Here is a 21,419-nt window from a genome sequence, read left to right as displayed (position 1 = left end):
GATCTGTGTAAAATGTGTTCTCAGCCCAGTTCCTAGGGGACAGATCCCCACATTGCCAAATTCCTGTCAAGATTGTCACTAACCGACATCCTTGCTGGCCATCTTCACAAAGAGGTTGAACATCTGAGTGGGCATGGAGACTGAACCAACCTTTAACCTACTAAATATGGACAGGATAGCCCAGGCAGCCTGTCATTTGGTAGCAAATGACAAGGCCTGAGACTATGGGTGAGTAAAGACAGCCATACTTGACACCTTGGACATTGCCCTGGAGACCTTTTGGGAAATGTGAAAGGCTCCCCTGGTCCCCCTTTGAGAGGGTTGCAATGTACCTGGTGGGGCCCCTTGCCCAGAGCATCTCCAGGTTCCTCTATATCCTGGTGACTATGGATTACGCCACCCTCTTCCCCAAGACCATCCCACTAAGGAACACCACCGCTTGAACCGTCGTGGTGGAAGTTTTGAAGGTCTTCGGCTGGGTGGGCTTGCCCTGAGAGTTCCTTACTGACCAGGGAGCAGATTTTACATCCTGGCAACTCCACCAGGTCTGTGGGCTCCTGGAATCAAGAAGCTGCAGACTTCAGTCTATCACCCCCAAACTGATGGGCTGGTCAAGCAGTTCAACAGAATGCTGAAGGACATGCTCTGCAAGGTTCCACCTAGGGACCTGTGCCAGTGGGACCAATTAATCCAACCCCTGCTGCTCACCATCAGGGAGGTGTCCCTAATCCCCCACAAAGTTCTCACCCTTCAAACTGCTGTACAGTTGCTAGCCTCTGGACCTGCTCAACCTAATGGGGGAAACCTCAAAACAGACACCGTCGCAGGCCCAGGGCCCCTACAGTATTTGCTACAGTTACAGGATGCTTGGCTCGTGCCAGATACCTGGCGAGGGAGAGCTTGCAGGCTGCCTGAGGGGCACAGGTGAGAACATACAACAAGGGAGCCTGGACAGAGGCCTTTGAACCCAGTGATTGGGTTCTCCTCTTACTTCCCTTGGAGGACTCAAAACTCCTAGCCCAATGGCAGAGGCGATATGAGTTAATCCATCACCTATGAAATCCGGCAACCCGAATGACAGAGGAAGTGACAGCTATACCATGTCAATCTCCTAAAGCTGTGGCACAAGTGGGAAGGTCTGCCCCATACCTCCCAAATCAGACCTGGGTCCCCAGGTCCCTGGGACCGCTTACTCCAAAAAGCCCCTACTCAGAGACACCCTCATATAGGAGCAGCAGGCCCTATGCCTGTTGAAGACCTTTCCCAGAATCTTCACGGCCTTACTGGGCCAAAGCACCCTGGTCCGGCACACCATCCTGACAAACTCAGGAGAGGTAATCCATGAGGCAATGTGACCCCTCCTACGGCAAATGTGGGAGGTGGTAGAAAAGGAAGTCCAGGTGATGGTGGACCTAGGGGTTATCGAAAGGTTGAAGAGCATGTGGTGCAACCCCTAGTGCTGGTCCCAAAGCTGGAAAGGACCCTTTGCTTCTGCATCGATTTTCAGAAGGTCAGTGCCTTCTCCAAATTCGATGTCTACCCAATGCCCCAGATTGACAAGCTGCTCAATTGACTCGGAGCAGCCCGGTACATAACAACCTTTGATCTCATCAAGAGTTATTGGAAAATCCCACTTGATCCAGGATCAAGTGGAAAAAGGACCTTTGTCACCCCAAGCAGGCTCTATCAGTTCACCCAGATGCCTTTCGGCCTTCATGGCACCCCTGAAACCTTCCAGCGCTAGTGGGTTGCCTACTCCAGCCCCACACCGAGTAGCCACCACTTATCTCGATGACGTGGTGGTATACAGTTGCCACTGGGAGGACCATCTGAAGCCCGTGGCAACTGTTCTGAGGGCTCTCCCCAGGGAGACGGAGGAACCCAAGAGACCAAGGTACACTCAGAAGGAGTAGTAAGAAGTAACCCAGGGACACCAGATATTAGTTCAGTTGTGTTGCCAGAGTCTAGGTCAGCATGTTTCGGTGGGATCCCCGATGACCAAGTGGCGGAACCCTCCGCCGCTGTTAAGGCCCTGGGCTGAGATCCAGTGGACTAGAGCAGGCCCGGGTCCCCCTACTCCCCTGCCACCTCCTTTTGGGGACTGGCAGCCTACTCACTTGAGGCCAGCAGGCCTACTCACAGAGCCCTTAGACTGCTAATTCCCCTGTTGAGCACTGCACTTGTAGGCACAACATAGAGAGCTACATGAACCCTTACTTTTGAAAGGGGTATTATCTTTGTAGAGCTGATGGATGTCATGTATCTGGAGACAGGAAATATATTTCAGTCTCTTATCAGCACTCCTGTGTCACACTTCTATTACAGTATGTATTGGGTAGACATGCCGCTTATCTGCCTGCATTTAAAAAAGAATTTTGATATGAGCTTGGGAGTCTGGTAAGTGTTCTGCACAGCCTCTCGGTGCCTCAGCCAATTTCTACACTACTAAATTTTGTTGGCATATAGCCACTGAGTTATTAAGTTGCTTGTGCACACTCTGCTCCTTGTGCCAGCATAGCGCATCCTCAACCGGAGCACTTGTATTGATTGTATTGTCAGTGTTGGGGCAGTGTGGGACTGCTCCTCAAAGCCAGTAACAGTTTACATAAGCAACGCCGTGTCCACATTGACACAGTGTCAACCTAATTACATTGACTATAACTCTACGCTGCTAAGGGAGGTGGTGTTACTAAATAAGTGTACAGAGGCACTTATGTCAGTGGGAGCCAAATTTTAGTGATGACACCTCCACGGCTAGGTCAACGTAAGGCAGTTTACATCAGCCTAACCATGTAGTGTAGACCAGGCCTCACTCTACCCAGATTACCAAATAGAAATGGATGAACTTCAATATGTTCAGAGTTCTGTTTGGACAGGCATCCAACAAGTTACCCTTCTTTAGTTTTTCCAGACATTTGAGCTCCTAACTGAAAACTGTCAGAACTAGCCAAACCTCCAGTCCTGAGTGAACAAAACTAAGTTGGAAATCTAAAAAAAAAAAAAGTAATTTTAATGTGATTTTTTTGGGTCTCCTTATCCTGGTACCAGATGGAAGTATTCCTTTTCCAGGAAATGGTTACTAAATACTACCATGGGATGATGCTTCAGGGATAGATACTCAAGAAATACTCATTTACCAAAGGCTAACCCGGTTACTGTGACAAAAGCATCTCTATTCCTCCCTTCCTTTGGTACACTGGCTGCTCAGACTCAGATGTGGCTGAAGGTCTTTGCAGGTCTATAGTTTTTGCTGGTGAGGCATGATTAGCTATTTTGGTTTCAGTCTCACTGTTAGCCAGGCTTTTCATCTTGGCCTGATAGCCCATCATTACTTAGGGAGTGGGTGGATATGCACACATGTACATTATATATCAGCATGCTGGGCTACAGGATGCTAACAGATTAGCTAATAAACTTTCTCAACTGTTGACACTTTTTTTTAAAGCCAGAGAAACACCAATGGAACCAGAGTACAGGAAAGACACAGAAGTGATGCCATTCTCCAAAAACCAAAATAAAATAGAGTGAGAGAGGGGGGTATGTCTACACTATGAAATTAAGTCAATTTTATAGAAGTCGATCTTTAGAAATTGATTTTATATAGTTGGTTGTGTACGCTCCCCTAAGCGCATTAGGTCAGCGGAGTGCATCCTCAATATCGTGGCTAGCATCGTCTCACGGAGCAGTGCATTGTGGGTAGCTATCCCAGAGTTCCCGCAGTCTCCGCTGCCCATTGGAATTCTGGGTTAAGCTCCCAATGCCTGATGGGGCAAAAACATTGTTGCGGGTGGTTTTGGGTACATTTCATTAGTCTCCCCTCCCTCCCTCTGCGAAAGCAATGGCAGACAATCGTTTTGTGCCTTTTTGCCTGGATTACCCATGCAGACACAATAGCACGGCAAGCATGTAGCTTGCTCAGCTCACCACTGCTGTTGTGAGCATTGTAAACACCTCACACATTATCCTGCAGTATGTGCAGAAACTGGCTAAGAGATGCCAGCACGAGGACAATTGTGAGGAGGACATAGACACAGACATTCCTGAAAACACTGGCTGTGGCAATTGGGATATCATGGCAGCAATGGGGCTGGTTGATAGAGTAGAATGCCTATTCTGGGCCTTGCAAACAAGTCCCTGGTGGGACCACATAGTGTTGCAGGTATGGGATGATTCACAGTGGCTGCGAAACTTTTGCATGTGTAAGGTCACTTTCCTTGAACTTTGTGAGTTGCTTTCCCCCGCCCTGAAGCGCAGGAATACCAAGATGAGAGCTGCCCTGCCAGCTGAGAAGCGAGTGGCAATAGCCCTGTGGAAGCTTGCAATGCCTGACTGCTACCTGTCAGTCGGGAATCATTTTGGAGTGGGCAAATCTACTGTGGGGACTGCTGTGATCCAAGTAGCCAATGCAATCACTGATGTTCTGTTATCAAGGGTAGTGACTCTGGGAAATGTGCAGGTCATACTAGACGGCTTTGCTGCAATGGGGTTCCCTAACTGTGGTGGGGTGATAGACAGAACTCATATCTCTGTCTTGACACCGGACCACCTTGCCAGCCAGTATGTAAACTGCAAGGGCTACTTCTCAATGGTGCTGCAAGCACTGGTGGATCACAAGGGACGTTTCACTGACATCAACGTGGGATGGCAGGGAAAGGTGCATGGCGCTCGCATCTTTAGGAACTCCAGGCTCTTCGAGCAGCTGCAAGAAGGGACTTTCTTCCCAGACCAGAAAATTACCATTGGGGATGTTGAAATGCCTATAGTTATCCTTGGGGATCCAGCCTACCCCTTGCTTCCATGGCTCATGAAGCCATACACAGGCAGCCTGGACAGTAGTAAGGAGCAGTTCAACTATAGGCTTATCAAGTGCAGAATGGTGGTAGAATGTGCCTTTGGACGTTTAAAAGCTCACTGGCGCTGTTTGCTGACTAGGTTAGACCTCAGCATAACCAATATTCCCATTATTATTGCTGCTTGCTGTTTGCTCCATAATATCTGTGAGAGTAAGGGAGAGACTTTATGGCGGGGTGGGCGGTTGAGGCAAATCGCTTGGCGTCTGATTTTGAGCAGCCAGACACCAGGGCGATTAGATGAGCACAGCTAGGCGCGCTGCACATCAGAGAGGCTTTGAAAATCAGTTTCATGACTGGCCAGGCTATGGTGTGACAGCACTACTCCATATCATAGAAACTACCAAACTGGATCGGATCTGTGGACTATCTAGTGTCCCATCTCTGAGAGTGGCCAGCACTGCATGCTTCAAAGAAGGTGCACAAAATGCTGCAATAGGTGTGCCATATTGTCTGGAGTGGTTCATGAGCAAATATACCAACCTCAGGGCAGATCATTACAAACCAGGGCATAAATCCCACACTGATTGTGAGTTCTATCATTCAATTTCACAACCAAGCAACAAGTGTAAACTCCAGGCACTATACAGTCTTACCTTGGAGCCACACACAGTCCCCTTGGGCATTCTGGTCTATTTTGTCACCCAGGCAAGCTTGACTCGATGATAGATTGTCCCTTGTACACAAAAGATCACAAAATATTCAGGTTACTCCCAGTGCCAAAGGACCAGTCACTTACCCCAGGTCAATTTGCACCCTAGATCTCACACCAAAGACATGGCTTGTAGCCAATCCTGTAATAAGCTAACTAAAGGTTAGTTAACTAGGAAAAAGAAGTGACAGTTATTTACAAGGCTAAAGCAGGTAAGCATACACACACACACACACACACACACAAATGAGATACAATCACAAATTCAAAAGATAACGGAAGCTTCTGTAATAGGCAAGCTTTTATGTCATTTGGGGCTAACCCAAGCCAAGCAGCTTGGGGATCTCTTGCTAATGTTTAGGAAACTATGTCCCTCGGAGTCCAGACAGCACAAAGAGACCCTAATGCCCTTTGGTCAGCTCAGGGATTTATTATCTCCACCTCCCTAGAGCCTAAGCTGATAGGACAAGCACTTCAGCACATGGGTGGGTGGTGGGGGAGCAATCAACAAAGTCTTTGTTCCACAATGGTCCATTTGGATTCAATAGTCCTTCCTGATGGGCAGGAGATAATACCTCCTCTAGAAATCCAGCATTTTGCATTAGGTGAAGTTTTTTTTTCCTATTTGGTGAGTTAACATAGTTTCAGAGCAAACATTTTACAGTTATGGAGCAAAGAGCTAAGTATCACCTTTTATAGTATGGGCTACCAATATAATAAGTAGGATTAATACATGCAGCATCCTACAAGCATTCCATAAAGTCTAAACACTTCACACATTGTTATAACACTAATATCTATTTTAACTATACTACCCCACAGGTAAGCCAGACTGATTTCCAGCTATGCACTTGTTAGGTTGGGGGTTTGTTATAGAAGTGGGTGGGTGAGATTCTGTGGCTTGCATTGTGCAGGAGGTCAGACTAGATGATCATAATGGTCCCTTCTGACCTTAAAGTCTATGAGTCTAGTGTTCAGTGAAGCCTGGGCCATGGCATGGTCTACCAGCATCACAAGGCAGATGTTGGCTATTGTCCCCCACAAAGGTCTTCTCCTAATCCAATAGTAAGAGACTGGTTTAAATTCTGAATCATCAGGTTTTTATAGCCATTCCAAAATTTGTTATCTGGAGTCGAAGAGAGATTGGACACTTATGTGGATAAACAATATCCAGAGTTATAGTTAAAGCTAAATTCTTGGCCCCAATGTCCTGTAACAATGACCTCCCACTGAGAGATCAAGTCGCTGCCCTTTTTTCCACCCTCAAAGTGAAATTGCCTCTAGATCTCCCACTTGTGTCCCCAGCACTCCAAAGTCTTGCAATTGCTAGTCTACCTAGCAGTGGTGGCGTTTATGCACTCTGGCCATCTCTGGTCCTGTCAGTCACTGCTGGGGCAATACTCAAAGCTTTCTGTGCTATATCACTACTACCAGCGGTGGCCCCAGGCACCAGCGCTCCAAGCGCATGCCTGGGGCAGCAAGCCGCGGAGGGCGGCCTTCCGGTCCCTGCGAGGGCAGCAGTCAGGCTGCCCTCAGTGGCGTTTCTGTGGGAGCTCCGCCGATCCCGCGGATTCGGTGGCAGTTCGGCGGCGGGTACGCCAAAGCCACGGGACCAGGGAATAGGCAAGCCGCCGAAAGCAGCCTGCCTGCTGTGCTTGGGCGGGGTGGGGGGTGGCAAAAAAGCTAGAGCCACTGTTCCTTTATAAGTAGGCAGCAGTCAGAAAATGAACGGGTTCTGGATCTCTGGGGGACATGAGTGGTGCCACAGCAGGTAAACAGTAGGATAGTGGGACAAAGAATTCAATGGGGGAGGGAGGGGGAAAAGGGGAGATACCCACCCTAATACGGTTTTACTGGTGGAGTTTGCCACATGAACACCACAGGGAGCAGGTCTGCTGGGTATGAAGATGTCATTTTTCAGTCACTTTTTCAAAGCAGATACACATTTTAATGTGCGTCATTTTGGCTCATTAGTACCAGTGGTGACAGGCTGCTGGAATTCCTCTTTGGGGCATGGAAGTATATTGAGAAGCCATTTTCTGTATTCCATTCCAGACAATGTCAGTATCAGCTGCTTAGCTTGTACTAAGGCTCTTTTCCATATTGATTTAGGCTGAGCTATGTATTATCCTTTTCAAATGCCATGGACGGTTTTCACAGCATGGTGCTTTATAAATGAGCTTATATTATATTGTATTAGATGAGTTGCTTATGTAAGATTGCTGCCAGAATGAAAGCCGACCTTACTTGTTAAACACTATTTTTTTAATCTTCCTTAGGATGGATTTATAGACTTTTTGGAGTTTATAGCCGCAATAAATTTGGTTATACGAGGGAAAATCGACCAAAAACTGAAATGGTATTTTAAGCTATATGATGCTGATGGAAACGGATCTATTGACAAAAAAGAACTCCTAAGCATATTCACGGTAAGCAAGTTATATACAGTAGCAAGTCCATTTAACATAGCACGTTGCCTTTGGCGGAGGGATTTGCCATGTAACGTAAATGCTTCAACTACAGTTTACCAAATGTTTCTGGTTGGAGATGTTCTCACCATTATTTATGCTTGTTGAAGTAGATATATCTGAGTATTTTACTTCAAGTCTTATCCTCCAGGTGTACCATTTGAGTCAAAGAGAAATACTATAAATCAGTTATTTACTGTAGAGAGATTATTTTGATAAACTGCACTATACAGAAGAACAAACCTGTACCAGCATAATGAATAGTGCTGATCAACATTTTTGAACCAGTTTTTTCATGGAACAATGGCCTATTCTCAAACTAAACTTTTTACACACAAAAAATGATGCTATCACAATTTCCCAATTTTTGTGAAATTTTCCACAATATCAACTTTTATTTAAATAGTGTTCAGAGCAGTTACATTTGTTTAAAAACTCAAATTATCAGTAAGCAAATACAGTTTTGGTAAATTTAATGAAATGTTGTGGAAGAACCTCAAAATTATTATGATATAATTGTTGATAAAAATTCAGAAAATTTCATGGAACCAAACAATTTCAAAATTATTTGCAAAATCATTTCCCCATTCAACCAACTCTGATGAATAATAATTTGCATTTAAATAGTTCCTTTCATCTAAAATGACTTAAGGTGCTTTGCAAACTTATGGAACTGTCTTAAAAACAAATCAAAAGTATAGGAGGACTCTTTACAGACAGGTAGGACAAGGTTCTTGCTCCAAAGAGCATACAATCTAAATGAAGACTTAACATGAGGCAAGATGTGGTAGCTAGGTTAGCCATAAGTTGGCAAGAGGGAAGTTGCTGGACCTCATACTTCTGAGCTGCTCTGAAGAGAGGGAGAGGAGAGGTTGCCAGGCCCAGATCACTCACTGGCTCCATGTTGAATCTTACGCTTCTCTAATATAGGTGTTACACCTCTTATGTAGCTGGGGAAACTAAGGTGCAGACTCTGTGAGCTGGCCTTTATCTAACCAGGGCAATTGCAATGATTTCAATTAAATTGATTTTTAAACCAAGAGTTAAAGCCAGCACAGCCCCCGGTGTGGACATCCTTATTTCAGTTTGAATGTCTTACTTTAGTTTAACTTAATCCAGTTGCCAACTGATTTAACATAAACTAAACTAAATCACTTATGCCAAATAAGATTGTCCACACTTTGGTTTGCATCAGCTTAACTGTACCACTCACTTTGTGCAATAATAACCAAAGTATTCCCCACACAGGAAAGCTGAACCAGTGTAAACCTAAGATGTGAATGTAAAATGATAAAGTCCTGCTCCCTTGCTGTAACCACTACACTACAAGTAGCCGTGATAGAGTGTATTACTTTCTACCCAAAGCTCTCCAGTAGGTTCATGTAGAATGCTAAAAATGGATGTAATTTGGAGTATGATCAGATGAATGCAGACTAATTCATATAGCTATTCTTAAAGACTGGCTATTGCCCATAAAATAGCTCAAGGCAAGGACAGTCATGGTCAGATTCCCACAGCAGATGCTGGATATGATACACTTTAAATTTCAATATTAATATAAAAGTAATAATAAACTCTAACATCTGATTTTTCTGTACCATTAGGAGTGTGGCAATGTCTATATCCATAGCTGGTTATATCACACAGCAAATTTGTTGAGCGTATATATTTAATCATAGAATCAGAGAATCTCAGGGTTGGAAGGGACCTCAGGAGGTCATCTAGTCCAACCCCCTGCTCAAAGCAGGATCAAACCCAACTAAATCATCCCAGCCAGGGCTTTGTCAAGCCTGACCTTAAAAACCTCTAAGGAAGGAGATTCCACCACCTCCCTAGGTAACCCATTCCAGTTCTTCACCACCCTACTAGTGAAAAAGGTTTTCCTAATGTCCAACCTAAACCTCCCCCTCTGCAACTTGAGACCATTACTCCTTGTTCTGTCATCTCATCTTCTACCACTGAGAACAGTCTAGATCCATCCTCTTTGGAACCCCCTTTCAGGTAGTTGAAAGCAACTATCAAATCCCCCCTCATTCTTCTCTTCTGCAGGCTAAACAATCTCAGTTCCCTCAGCCTCTCCTCATAAGTCATGTGCTCCAGCCCCCTAATCATTTTTGTTGCCCTCCGCTGGACTCTCTCCAATTTATCCACATCCTTCTTGTACTGTGGGGCCCAAAACTGGACACAGTACTCCAAATGAGGCCTCACCAGTGCTGAATAGAGGGGAATGATCACGTCCCTCGATCTGCTGGAAATGCCCCTACTTATACAACCCAAAATGCCATTAGCCTTCTCGGCAACAAGGGCACACTGTTGACTCATATTCAGCTTTTCGTCCACTGTAACCCCTAGGTCCTTTTCTGCAGAACTGCTGCCTAGCCATTCGGTCCCTAATCTGTAGCAGTGCATGGGATTCTTCCTTTCTAAGTGCAGGACTCTGCACTTGTCCTTGTTGAACCTCATCATATTTCTTTTGGCCCAATCCTCTAATTTGTCTAGGTCCCTCTGTATCCTATCCCTACCCTCCAGCGTATCAACCACTCCTCCCAGTTTAGTGTTATCTGCAAACTTGCTAAGGGTGCAGTCCACACCATCCTCCAGATCGTTAATGAAGATATTGAACAAAACCGGCCCCAGCACCGACCCTTGGGGCACTTCACTTGATACCGGCTGCCAACTAGACATGGAACCATTGATCACTACCCATTGAGCCCGACCATCTAGCCAGTTTTCTATCCACCTTACCGTCCATTCACCCAGCCCATACTTCTTTAACTTGCTGGCAAGAATACTGTGGGAGACTGTATCAAAAGCTTTGCTAAAGTCAAGAAATAGTACATCCACTGCTTTCCCCTCATCCACAGAGCCGGTTATCTCATCATAGAAGGCAATTAGGTTAGTCAGGTATGACTTGCCCTTGGTGAATCCATGCTGACTGTTCCTGATCACTTTCCCCTCCTTTAAGTGGTTCAGAATTGATTCCTTGAGGACCTGTTCCATGATTTTTCCAGGGACTGAGGTGAGACTGACTGGCCTGTAGTTCCCTGGATCTTCCTTCTTCCCTTTTTTAAAGATGGGCACTACATTAGCTTTTTTCCAGTCATCCGGGACCTCCCCCGATCGCCATGATTTTTCAAAGATAACGGCCAATGGCTCTGCAATCTCATCGGCCAACTCCTTTAGCACCCTCGGATGCAGCGCATCCGGCCCCATGGACTTGTGGTCGTCCAGCTTTTCTAAATAGTCCCGAACTACTTCTTTCTCCACAGAGAGCTGGTCACCTCCTCCCCATACCATGCTGCAGAGTGCAGCTGTCTGGGAGCTGACCTTGTCTGTGAAGACAGAGGCAAAAAAGCATTGAGTACACTAGCTTTCTCCACATCCTCTGTCACTAGGTTCCCTCCCTCATTCAGCAAGGGGCCCACACTTTCCTTGACTTTCTTCTTGTTGCTAACATACCTGAAGAAACCCTTCTTGTTACTCCTAACATCTCCGGCTAGCTGCAACTCCAAGTGTGATTTGGCCTTCCTAATTTCACTCCTGCATGCCTGAGCAATACTTTTATACTCCTCCCTGGTTATTTGTCCAATCTTCCACTTCTTGTAAGCTGTTTTTTTGTGTTTAAGACGAGCAAGGATTTCACTGTTAAGCCAAGCTGGTCGCCTGCCATATTTACTTTTCTTCCTACACATCGGGATGGTTTGTTCCTGCAACCTCAATAAGGATTCTTTAAAATACAGCCAGCTTTCCTCAACTCCTTTCCCCGTCATGTTATCTCCCAGGGGACCTTGCCCATCAGTTCCCTGAGGGAGTCGAAGTCTGCTTTTCTGAAGTCCAGGGTCTCTGTTCTACTGCTCTCCTTTCTTCCTTGTGTCAGGATCCTGAACTCGACCATCTCATGGTCACTGCCTCCCAGGTTCCCATCCACTATTGCTTCCTCTACTATTTCTTCCCTGTTTGTGAGCAGCAGGTCAAGAAGAGCTTTTCCCCTAGTTGGTTCCTCCAGCACTTGCACCAGGAAATTGTCCCCTACACTTTCCAGAAACTTCCTGGATTGTCTGTGCACTGCTGTATTGCTCTCCCAGCAGATATCGGGGTGATTAAAGTCACCCATGAGAACCAGGGCCTGTGATCTAGCAACTTCTGTTAGTTGCTGGAAGAAAGCCTCATCCACCTCATCCCCCTGGTCTGGTGGTCTGTAGCAGACTCCCACCACGACATTACCCTTGTTGTTCATACTTCTAAATTTAATCCAGAGACTCTCAGGTTTTTCTGCAGTTTCATACTGGAGCTCTGAGCAGTATGCTCTCTTACATACAACGCAACTCCCCCACCTTTTCTGCCCTGCCTATCCTTCCTGAACAGTTTATATCCATCCATGACAGTACTCCAATCATGTGAGTTATCCCACCAAGTCTCTGTTATTCCAATTACATCATAATTCCTTGACTGTGCCAGGACTTCTAGTTCTCCCTGCTTGTTCCCCAGGCTTCTTGCATTTGTGTATAGACATGTAAGATAACTCACTGATCGTCCTGGTGTCCCAGTATGGGGCAGGAGCCCTCCCCTCTTGCACTCACCTACTTGTGCTTTCTCCCGATATCCCACTTCCCCACTTACCTCGGGGCTTTGGTCTCCTTCCCCCGGTGAACCTAGTTTAAAGCCCTCCTCACTAGGTTAGCCAGCCTGCTTGCAAAGATGCTTTTCCCTCTCTTCGTGAGGTGGAGTCCATCTCTGCCTAGCACTCCTTCTTCTTGGAAGACCATCCCATGGTGAAAGAATCCAAACCCTTCTCTCCGACACCATCTGCGTAGCCATTCGTTGACTTCCACGATTCGACGATCTCTACCCTGGCCTTTTCCTGCCACAGGGAGGATAGACGAGAACACCACTTGTGCCTCAAACTCCTTTATCCTTCTTCCCAGAGCCACGTAGTCTGCAGTGATACGCTCAAGGTCATTCTTGGCAGTATCATTGGTGCCCACGTGGAGAAGCAGGAAGGGGTAGCGATCTGAGGGCTTGATGAGTCTCGGCAGTCTCTCCGTCACATCATGAATCCTAGCCCCTGGTAAGCAGCACACCCCTCGGTTTTCCCAGTCAGGACGGCAGATAGATGACTCAGTCCCCCTGAGGAGAGAGTCCCCGACCACCACCACCCTCCTCCTCCTCTTGGGAGTGGTGGTCATGGAACCCCCATCCTAGGATGGTGCGTCTCATGCCTTCCAATCAGTGGAGTCTCCTTCTGCTCTGTTCCCTCAGATGTATCATCCACTCCACTCTCTGCACTAGTACCTGCGGAGAGAACATGAAAACGGTTGCTCACCTGCATCTGTGTTACTGGTACATGGACGAGTCTGTTGGCATCATTTACAATTAAAGAACCATACTTTGTGGCTTTAGCCCATTGATACAGAGAACACAGTGGTAGTGAGGCCCACTTTTTTGATTGACAGCATTTTACTTAGCCTGCGGTGTTGACTTGTCATCTCTGTTGCTAGATTGAATCCTGGGTGGCAGTGATTAGAGATGAACACTAATCTTTCTCCTTCATGATCAGCAAATATTTGTCCAATGACTTTTTTTGGTTTGCAAAAATATTCATGGAAAACAATATTCCCCTGTGACTGCATGCAAATTTGTGGGCATTTTGAAATGCCTGAGTCCTCTCTGCCTCTTCATAAGTGCCATCCAGTCAGTGAAGAGATTTACATGACCAATCACAAACAAATAATCAATAGCTAATCGTTACAAATAACCCATATACTGAAATATATTCAGATACAATGCTTGGGATTTATAGATTGTATTATTATTTATAAACTTGCGGGGGGGGGGGATAGCTCAATGATTTGAGCATTGGCCTGCTAAGCCCAGGGTTGTGAGTTCAATCTTTGAGGGGGCCACTTAGGGATCTGGGGCAAAAATCAGTACTTGGTCCTGCTAGTGAAGGCAGGGGGCTGGATTCAATGACCTTTCAGGGTCCCTTCCAGTTCTATAAGATAGGTATATCTCCATATATTCAGGAGCCATTTGAGTTAAAACATTCAACAAAATCTCTTTGGAGATGATTTAGGAAGAGGGTGACCAGATGTCCCAATTTTATAGGGACAGTCCCAATATTGGGGGCTTTTTCTTATATCAGCACCTATTACCTCTCACCCCACCCGACCCCTATTTTTCACACATGCTATCTGGTCACCCTATTTAGGAACAGAAATAAAGGGCTAATATCATAGCCTCAGTTCTCTTCTACCAGTGGATCAACAGCTATAGGAGTAACTCTAAGGCCTGATTCAGCAGATCCCTTAAGCATTTGCCAAGTGCATTGTGGAACTGGAGTCTCAGTCATTATTAGTGGGCAATATTTCTACATCACATCACAACTGGCACTAAATGACAATCTTAGCAGAGAAGACTGCAACCAATGAGACCAATTTGCATTTTCACTCCTAGAGGTAAGTCCCTCCACCAACAAGAAAGTGGTAGAGAAGCTTCTGTTTAACTCAGTTGGAGGATAAGTAAAGGCCTTCAATATCCAGGGCTATCAGTCTGACATTTATTTGTGATCACTGGAAAAAAAAATTTTTTTTTCAATAGAAGAGTTACATAAATATTCTCACCATGTTCATTCCACTGTGTAAAATAGAGTTGTTCTTTTTTAAAATTGCACAGAACATTATGCATCGTCCAAACCATAGAATTCTCTAGGGCAGGATACCCGTCCTGCTGTGGAATCTAAAGTGTGATTCAGAATTGAGGTGTCACGTGGTTTGACAAGACCTTTAATGGTATGTAAATTAGGTCTATAATCCTTCAGGCTGTGTTATGATAATTAAATTTCCAATCCTCATTACTGAAGATTTACTTGAATTCATAGCTGTTTCTTTTAGTGGCTCAAATGGATTGTTAAGCTGAAGTGTCACAGCCAAGTGCCTCAGTTGCTGCTGCGTCCTTTCTTAGTTTGAGGGAGCAAACCCTGAAAACTCTTCCTTTATTTGTGTTTTCAGGCTATCCAGGCTATTAATGGCAACCAGAGCATGACTCCTGAAGAGTTCACAAACATGGTATTTCAGAAGATAGATGTAAACAATGATGGTAAGAGTCTGTACCTCTTCACTTGACTTTGTCATTGTTTTTTCTGGGAGGAATAGGGGGAATATTGAATATATATGTATACAAAGGTTGAAGTGATTAGCATAGTAGTAGACCTCCTTCTTCTCTCATTTACATGTATGTCAGAGGAGTTACTCCTGATTTCAACTGTTGTATCAACTAGAGCAGGGGTGGGCAAACTACAGCCTGTGGGCTGGATCCAGCCCGTGGGATTGCCACTCCTGTGGCGCCGCGGGCCCTGCGCAGCTGCTGGAAGTGGCCGGCACCAAGTCCCTGCGGCCCCTGGGGGAGGGGGAGACAGAGGGCTCTGTGCACTGCCCTCACCTGCAGGCACTATCCCCGCAGCTCCTATTGGGCGGGAATGGGGAACCGTGGCCAATGGGAGCTTCAGGGGAGGTACCCGCAGGTGAGGGCAGCACACGGAGCCCTCTGCCCTCCCTCCTCCAGGGGCTGCAGGGACGTGGTGCCGGTTACTTCCGGGAGTGGCGCGGGGCCAGGGCAGGCAGGGAGCCTGTCTTAGCCCTGCTGCGTGCCACTGCCATCCTGGAACTGCTCCAGGTAAGTGGTGCCGGGCCAGAGCCCGCACCCGAGTCTCCTGCTGCACCCCAACCCCCTGCCCTGAGCCCCCTGCCACATCCAGAACCCTCCTGCACCCCAACTCCCTGCCCTGAGCCCTCTTGTACACTCTGCACCCCTCCTGCACCCAACCCCCTGCCGTGAGCCCCCTAACCTTGAGCCCCCTGCTGCACTCCAACCCCCTGCCTTGAGCCCCATGACACACCCTTCCTGCACCTCAGCCCCCGGCCTCCTGCCCTGAGCCCCCTGCCCTAAGCCCCCTTGTACACCCCGCACCACTCCAGTGCCCCAACCCCTTGCCCTAAGCCCCTTCCTGCACACCACACCCCCTCCCACACCCCAACCCTCTGCCCCAGCCCTACATTCATGGCCCTGCATGCAATTTCCCCCCCCCATGTGGCCCTTGGGCCAAAGAGTTTGCCCACCCCTGAACTAGAAAGTATCATCAAGCCCATTGACTTACATGCACATAATGGCTGTAGGGCCCCCATATTGTTTTTTTCTAAAATACTGTGCATCACAAGACAACATAGAATTGAAAATGCATTTGGAAACTAAAATCTTGATCCACCATTTGGAGTTGGGGCAAATGTTTATAATATGAAGTTGTCAAACTTCTTCATAATTTGGGCCACATCTTAATAGTGTCTTGGGGTCACCTCTCCTGCCAGTGGTGATCAGGCAGACTACATCACCCTCCCAGTGGCAATCACATAACATCTGTGTGACTATTACCACAATTGCTGACAAATCAGCAATATTAAGAAAATATTGTGTAGCAAGGTCCTGCATTATCAGGTTTTTATTGTATAGCTATTGGTACCTAATGTTTACTTTTTAAAATAACCTGTGTGCAGTATTTACAGATCACAAATAGTATCCGCTTGGATGCACTTTTCCTATCACTTGGCTCATCTTTTGTCAGAACTCAGATTCCGGGCTCCAAATGTCAAATGCCAATGTTCTGGACTCTACAATCAATCATATTGTTATGCTTAATTTTGTTTCTGTTATGAACATCTAGTCATTACAAGAAAATATGTATCTGAACTAGACCTGCAACTAAAAATATAATATCAATAGCCTGTTTCTATCAATAAGGTGGCATGCTGTGAATTAGAATGTGCTCAGGCAACCGCGCCTCATGATGCCCCCACGTCCCCTCCAAGGTTAGTCCCTTCTCAGACAGTGACAATGGATAAGCTGTAAGGGAACAGGGTTCCCCCAGCTTGAGAAGAGGAGCCAGCTCTCCCTCCTACCCCCCAATCCCAATTTTAGCCAAGGAGGGAAGCTGTGCTCCCCCTGCATTTAATCCCTGTAAAACACAGAGAAATGTTGAATGATGCCTTTCCTCGTACTAAAATAGGAATAATCCATGGTTGTGGGTTGATAATGAAAGCAGTTCTTATGCAGGCGAAAGTCCTGCTGAGTTCAGTGAGACTTAAGTGTGTGATTGCCTGGAGTGAGCGGCCCTCTGGAGTCCCAATAAGTGGGGATCTCATGATGTAACCTCCTATCCCCTCCCTCCCTCCTACTTATAATTAAAATATTCTCACATGCATATAGCTGAGTGTTCATACAACTGTTATAAACTCGGACAGGTTGGCTGGCGGTGGGGAGGAGATAGATCAGGGCAGACTGGTTGGAGGCAGAGGGAGCATTGACTTGAGCAGGCCAGTATGAAGGATGGGAAGTGCAGAAAGAGGGAAAAAGATGTAGAAGGTAATGTGAAGAGGCAACAGCCAAAAGATCCCACCTTGTAGAATAGCCAAGGGCAGGCTACAGGCAAGGGGATGGAAGGGAGCAGAAGTGGCTGGGACTGAAAAGGGGATCGCCACAGAGGAAGTGGGGCAGCGTGAAAAAAGCCCAGGATACTGGCTCAGTTCCCATTTCACACATTGATTATATAACGGTGGTGTGATGTATGGAGAAGGAGTGAAGACCATGCACAGAACTCCAACTCTCTGCCTCCCTGCAAGGTCCCCTTCTAGTGTGAAACCTCCTGAATGGCAGTTTCTGCAGCCTGCCAGCTTATACGTGAGGCTACCCAATAATACAATGTAGACTATTCATGTGAGACAAGGGTGGAAATGCTCTTTGCAGACTGTAGTATACTGAATATTTACCTTTATATACTGTTCTAGAGCAGACATGTACTAACTAAACTGCATCAACACACTTGAGACTGGCCTTTGACTTTGTTGCTGAAGCCTGTGAGGGAAAATTTGATGTTTCTCCTGTTCCTGGTAGAAGGTGTGAATTAGTTTTCAAAGATGGCTTGTAACTTCCAAGGCATTATAGGATTATGGGGTCTCCCAAACAGCAGGGCTCCAAATGGCCACTTCTGTTGCTTATAAGGATTTTCCTGATGAGATCACTAAGCACCACTGGGCTCTTTTACTGCACATGATAATGCAGTGGGTTCACTACAGTGTGGCTATCTGAATACACAGTAAGAGTTATAACACAATGGACAGCATAATTCAGGATTCTATTGCTTTAATATCTAATGCCAACTGGTCAATTTTCAACAGTAGGTCTAGTGAGATTAAATGAAGTGTAATCATGGGATTTTCAAAAAAGCCTGAGTGTTAGGAGCACAGGTCCCATTGAAAGTCAGTGAAACTTGTGGTCCCAAATCACTGGGCTCTCTTGAAAATCCTACACTGAATTCTTAAAATTCATTCCTATATTTATGCTGTTAATGAAACTGATTTATGTAGCAATTGGACTGTAATCAGTTATCCATAGCAAAAAGAATCTGTAAATAACATTGCAATCAGACCAGGATTCGGGCCTAGTATTTTGCAGGAGGTGCTCCAGCGCGTCTGATGGTAGAAAATCAGACTAAAAGTAAACTGTTTCTTCCTAGTTCTGATAGCTGCATCTCAACACTGTCTCTAAGTAATTCTGGGGTTCAGCACAGACTCTGGAAATCTGGAGCACTTCACATGAGTCTGTCATTATCTAATCAATATTTGTGCTCTGAGTGTCCAGTTACAACACAGTCTTCAAATACATCAGGACTGATTACTACAGCTGAGAATAGATGTCACTGTGTAGCTGGCTCACTGTAAACACCATGGTTTGGAGGAGCTTGCCTGCATAAGTGTTATCATTTCCTTTATAGGGTGGTTAAGTTTTGCTTTTATGCAGCTTTTACTAGTGGCCTTTTCCCACCCAGGAAATGCAGAGCATTCACAGCTGCCATTGACTTCAGTCGGAGTTGTGGTTGATTAGCTCCTCTGTTAACAGACAAAAACTACCTATGATCTGATTTTCAGAGTTTGAAATAAAACAGGCAGGGTAGGCAATGCCAGTTCTTTACTCCCAGTGATCTCTGTTCAGATCTTGAGTGAGACAGAACAGGAAAACAACAAGGGACTCGACTCACAGAAAACAGCCATCCCTTGGGTGTTGTGTTAATTTAGATGGACCCTATGGGTCCAAAGAGTCAAAGGAGTTAACATATCCCAGTCACTGCCCAACATTAAACAGTATTAAACAAGATTTGGGGTTTGGTATACAGGCACCTCAGCTTGCCTAGTGCTATGGCAAACACATCATTAACAATCGTTTAAACCATTTATTAAAGATACAGGAAAAAAAGGAAAAACAGTCAAAGCCTTTGAAGAGTGAGATATTAAGTAAGGCAGTGGTCCCCAATGCGGTGCCCACGGGTCCCATGGCGCCTGCTGGGGCATCTATTTGTGCCCACGTACTGGCCTGCGGACAAGCATCTGCCGAAATGCCACCAAAAAGTGGTAACGTCAAGAGGCATCACTGCCAAAATGCCACCAAAAAGTAGCGTCATCAAGAGGTTTTGCCTCTGAAATGCTGCTGATTTTCGGCGGCATTTCCGCGGCAACGCCTCTCGATGTTGCTGCTTCTCGGCGTCATTTCGGCAGATGCTTGTCCGCTGGCCATGGTCCTCGGTGGCTCGTCATCCAGTGACCGCCAGACAAAAAAGGTTGGGGACCACTGAAGTAAAGCTTTCATTTCAACGACATCCCTTGTTCCCTTTCCCTTTAGCTAGAAACTTTTAAAAGAAAACCCTTTTCTTCGACAGTCTTTTAGATGGTATTAAAGATGGTAACAACTGCCCTTTTTGGGGAAAAGAGAAGTTAGTTGGACTGGAGTTACCATTGTAAAGTTGGATCCCATTTCCTGACAGACAAAACAAGACAAATACGCTAAAGGGGAGAGCAAAGAACAGCAAAGATAGAAGATGCAGCTTCTATCTCTGGTGTTGACTTTCACTTGCAACCTCACTTCTGGAAAAACATAGGCATGGCACACAGTCTAGTGAGCCACTCCAAGACCTGGCATCCAGGACCTGTGTCAGGCTGTTAGGGCATTGCTTTTAGCTGCCTTTCTGGTCACAGGTTTACAGTGGTATTGCAAAATGGCCAGCTAAGCTAGACTCTTATTAGACAGAAGGAAAAAGTAGAGGAATAGAAGAGAAGAAATTAGGTGTGGCAGGAAAAGGATAAACAATGGGGGTGGGGCCAGAGGGAGATGACAGTCTTTCACAGCCCAGGTGGTGGTTGGGATTCAGCCAGAGTCAGTGGAAGTGGTGATGTCATCTTAATTTCTCTCAAGGCCTGGTCTGGTCAGGACATTTCTCGATATCAGGCTGACAAATGCTCAACAGTATTACAGTAGATCCTGGGGTCCCTGGAGATGGTGGGAGGGTTAGCCATGATGGTTAAGCTCACTGCAGAGGTTGTCAGTAGACAGCTTCTTTTCTGCTTCTTTTCTAATTTCCCTCCCAAAGTCTTTTCTTTTAAGGCTCCCAAAAGAGATTGATGGACAGAATAGCTCATCCGCTCATTATTTGTCCACCAATTAGGCCCAATTTCTGACACATCAGTTTTGGTTCACTGATTTCCAGTCCCACACTCCTCTTGTTTACCAAGCATGATCTTGACACACTCCTTGAGTTATATCAGTTGGCCTTTTTTTGTTTGGACTAATTCCATCTTTCTGTTTCCCTTTTGCACCTTTTCTCATCAACATTTATTGTGACATTTTATAAACTTTAATCCATTTTCCCACAGTGATGCTCACAAGTGGGGTAAATTTGTAAGCCCAATTATTACAACAAGGCTAAGAGGGATCTAATAACCTCTGACGTCCAGTTTCTAAACTGCATTTTATTTCATTTTAGGGGAACTGACATTAGAAGAGTTTATCAATGGTGTGGAAAGCGACGCGAGCCTGTTGGAACTGATTTCAAAAAGTTTTGACCTTTCCAATGTACTTAAAGTCATACAAAGTGGAAGGCGGCACAGCATCTGAGGTTTTCTGACCCTGAGTGGGGTCTGTGACACCACGGATATTGCAGGGAAGATAATATTTAGTACTTTCACAGAGCTTTAAATCTTCCAAGCTCTGCATAGACAGTCACTGACGTCAAAGTCCAGGAATAATTGTCACTTCAGAGATTTCACCCTTGAGTCCGGACCTTTTTTTCTTTCTTGTCAATGGATGCTGCAGCCACTGAACATAAAACTTTATCTGCACGCAATAGTAAATCTATTTGTTGCAGTACAATAAGCCTCTCCGATCACTATCAACGCCGTTCTGAGTAATGGATAAACACTGACAACAGTACAAAAATTAACCTTTGCAGAAGACCTTCAACTAATGAATTGCTTCTTTTAAGTACAGGTTGTTTAACCTACAATTTACAATGTGGTGATAAACCATTAGATAGGATTGGCTTCTATCTGGATCAATTAAGAATGAAGCTTAAAA

The 21,419-nt window shown here is 45.7% G+C and overlaps 1 protein-coding gene across 1 annotated transcript in view; it reads left to right on the top strand.

The window, feature by feature from the left end:
- GUCA1C (guanylate cyclase activator 1C) overlaps window positions 1-20,960 on the top strand; it is a 70,204-nt gene extending 49,244 nt beyond the window's left edge. The window contains exons 2-4 of the mRNA XM_044988485.1: window positions 7,782-7,931; window positions 14,978-15,065; window positions 20,830-20,960. Of these exons, the coding sequence (XP_044844420.1) occupies window positions 7,782-7,931; window positions 14,978-15,065; window positions 20,830-20,960 (369 nt within the window). The remainder of the gene's footprint in view (window positions 1-7,781; window positions 7,932-14,977; window positions 15,066-20,829) is intronic.
- Window positions 20,961-21,419: the final 459 nt, after the last annotated feature.

The sequence above is a fragment of the Mauremys mutica genome, chromosome 1 (assembly GCF_020497125.1).
Source record: "Mauremys mutica isolate MM-2020 ecotype Southern chromosome 1, ASM2049712v1, whole genome shotgun sequence".
In the NCBI taxonomy this organism is placed as follows: domain Eukaryota; kingdom Metazoa; phylum Chordata; order Testudines; family Geoemydidae; genus Mauremys; species Mauremys mutica.
The sequence above is the reverse complement of the archived record's forward strand: the minus strand, read 5'-3'. Positions and strand labels throughout refer to the sequence as shown.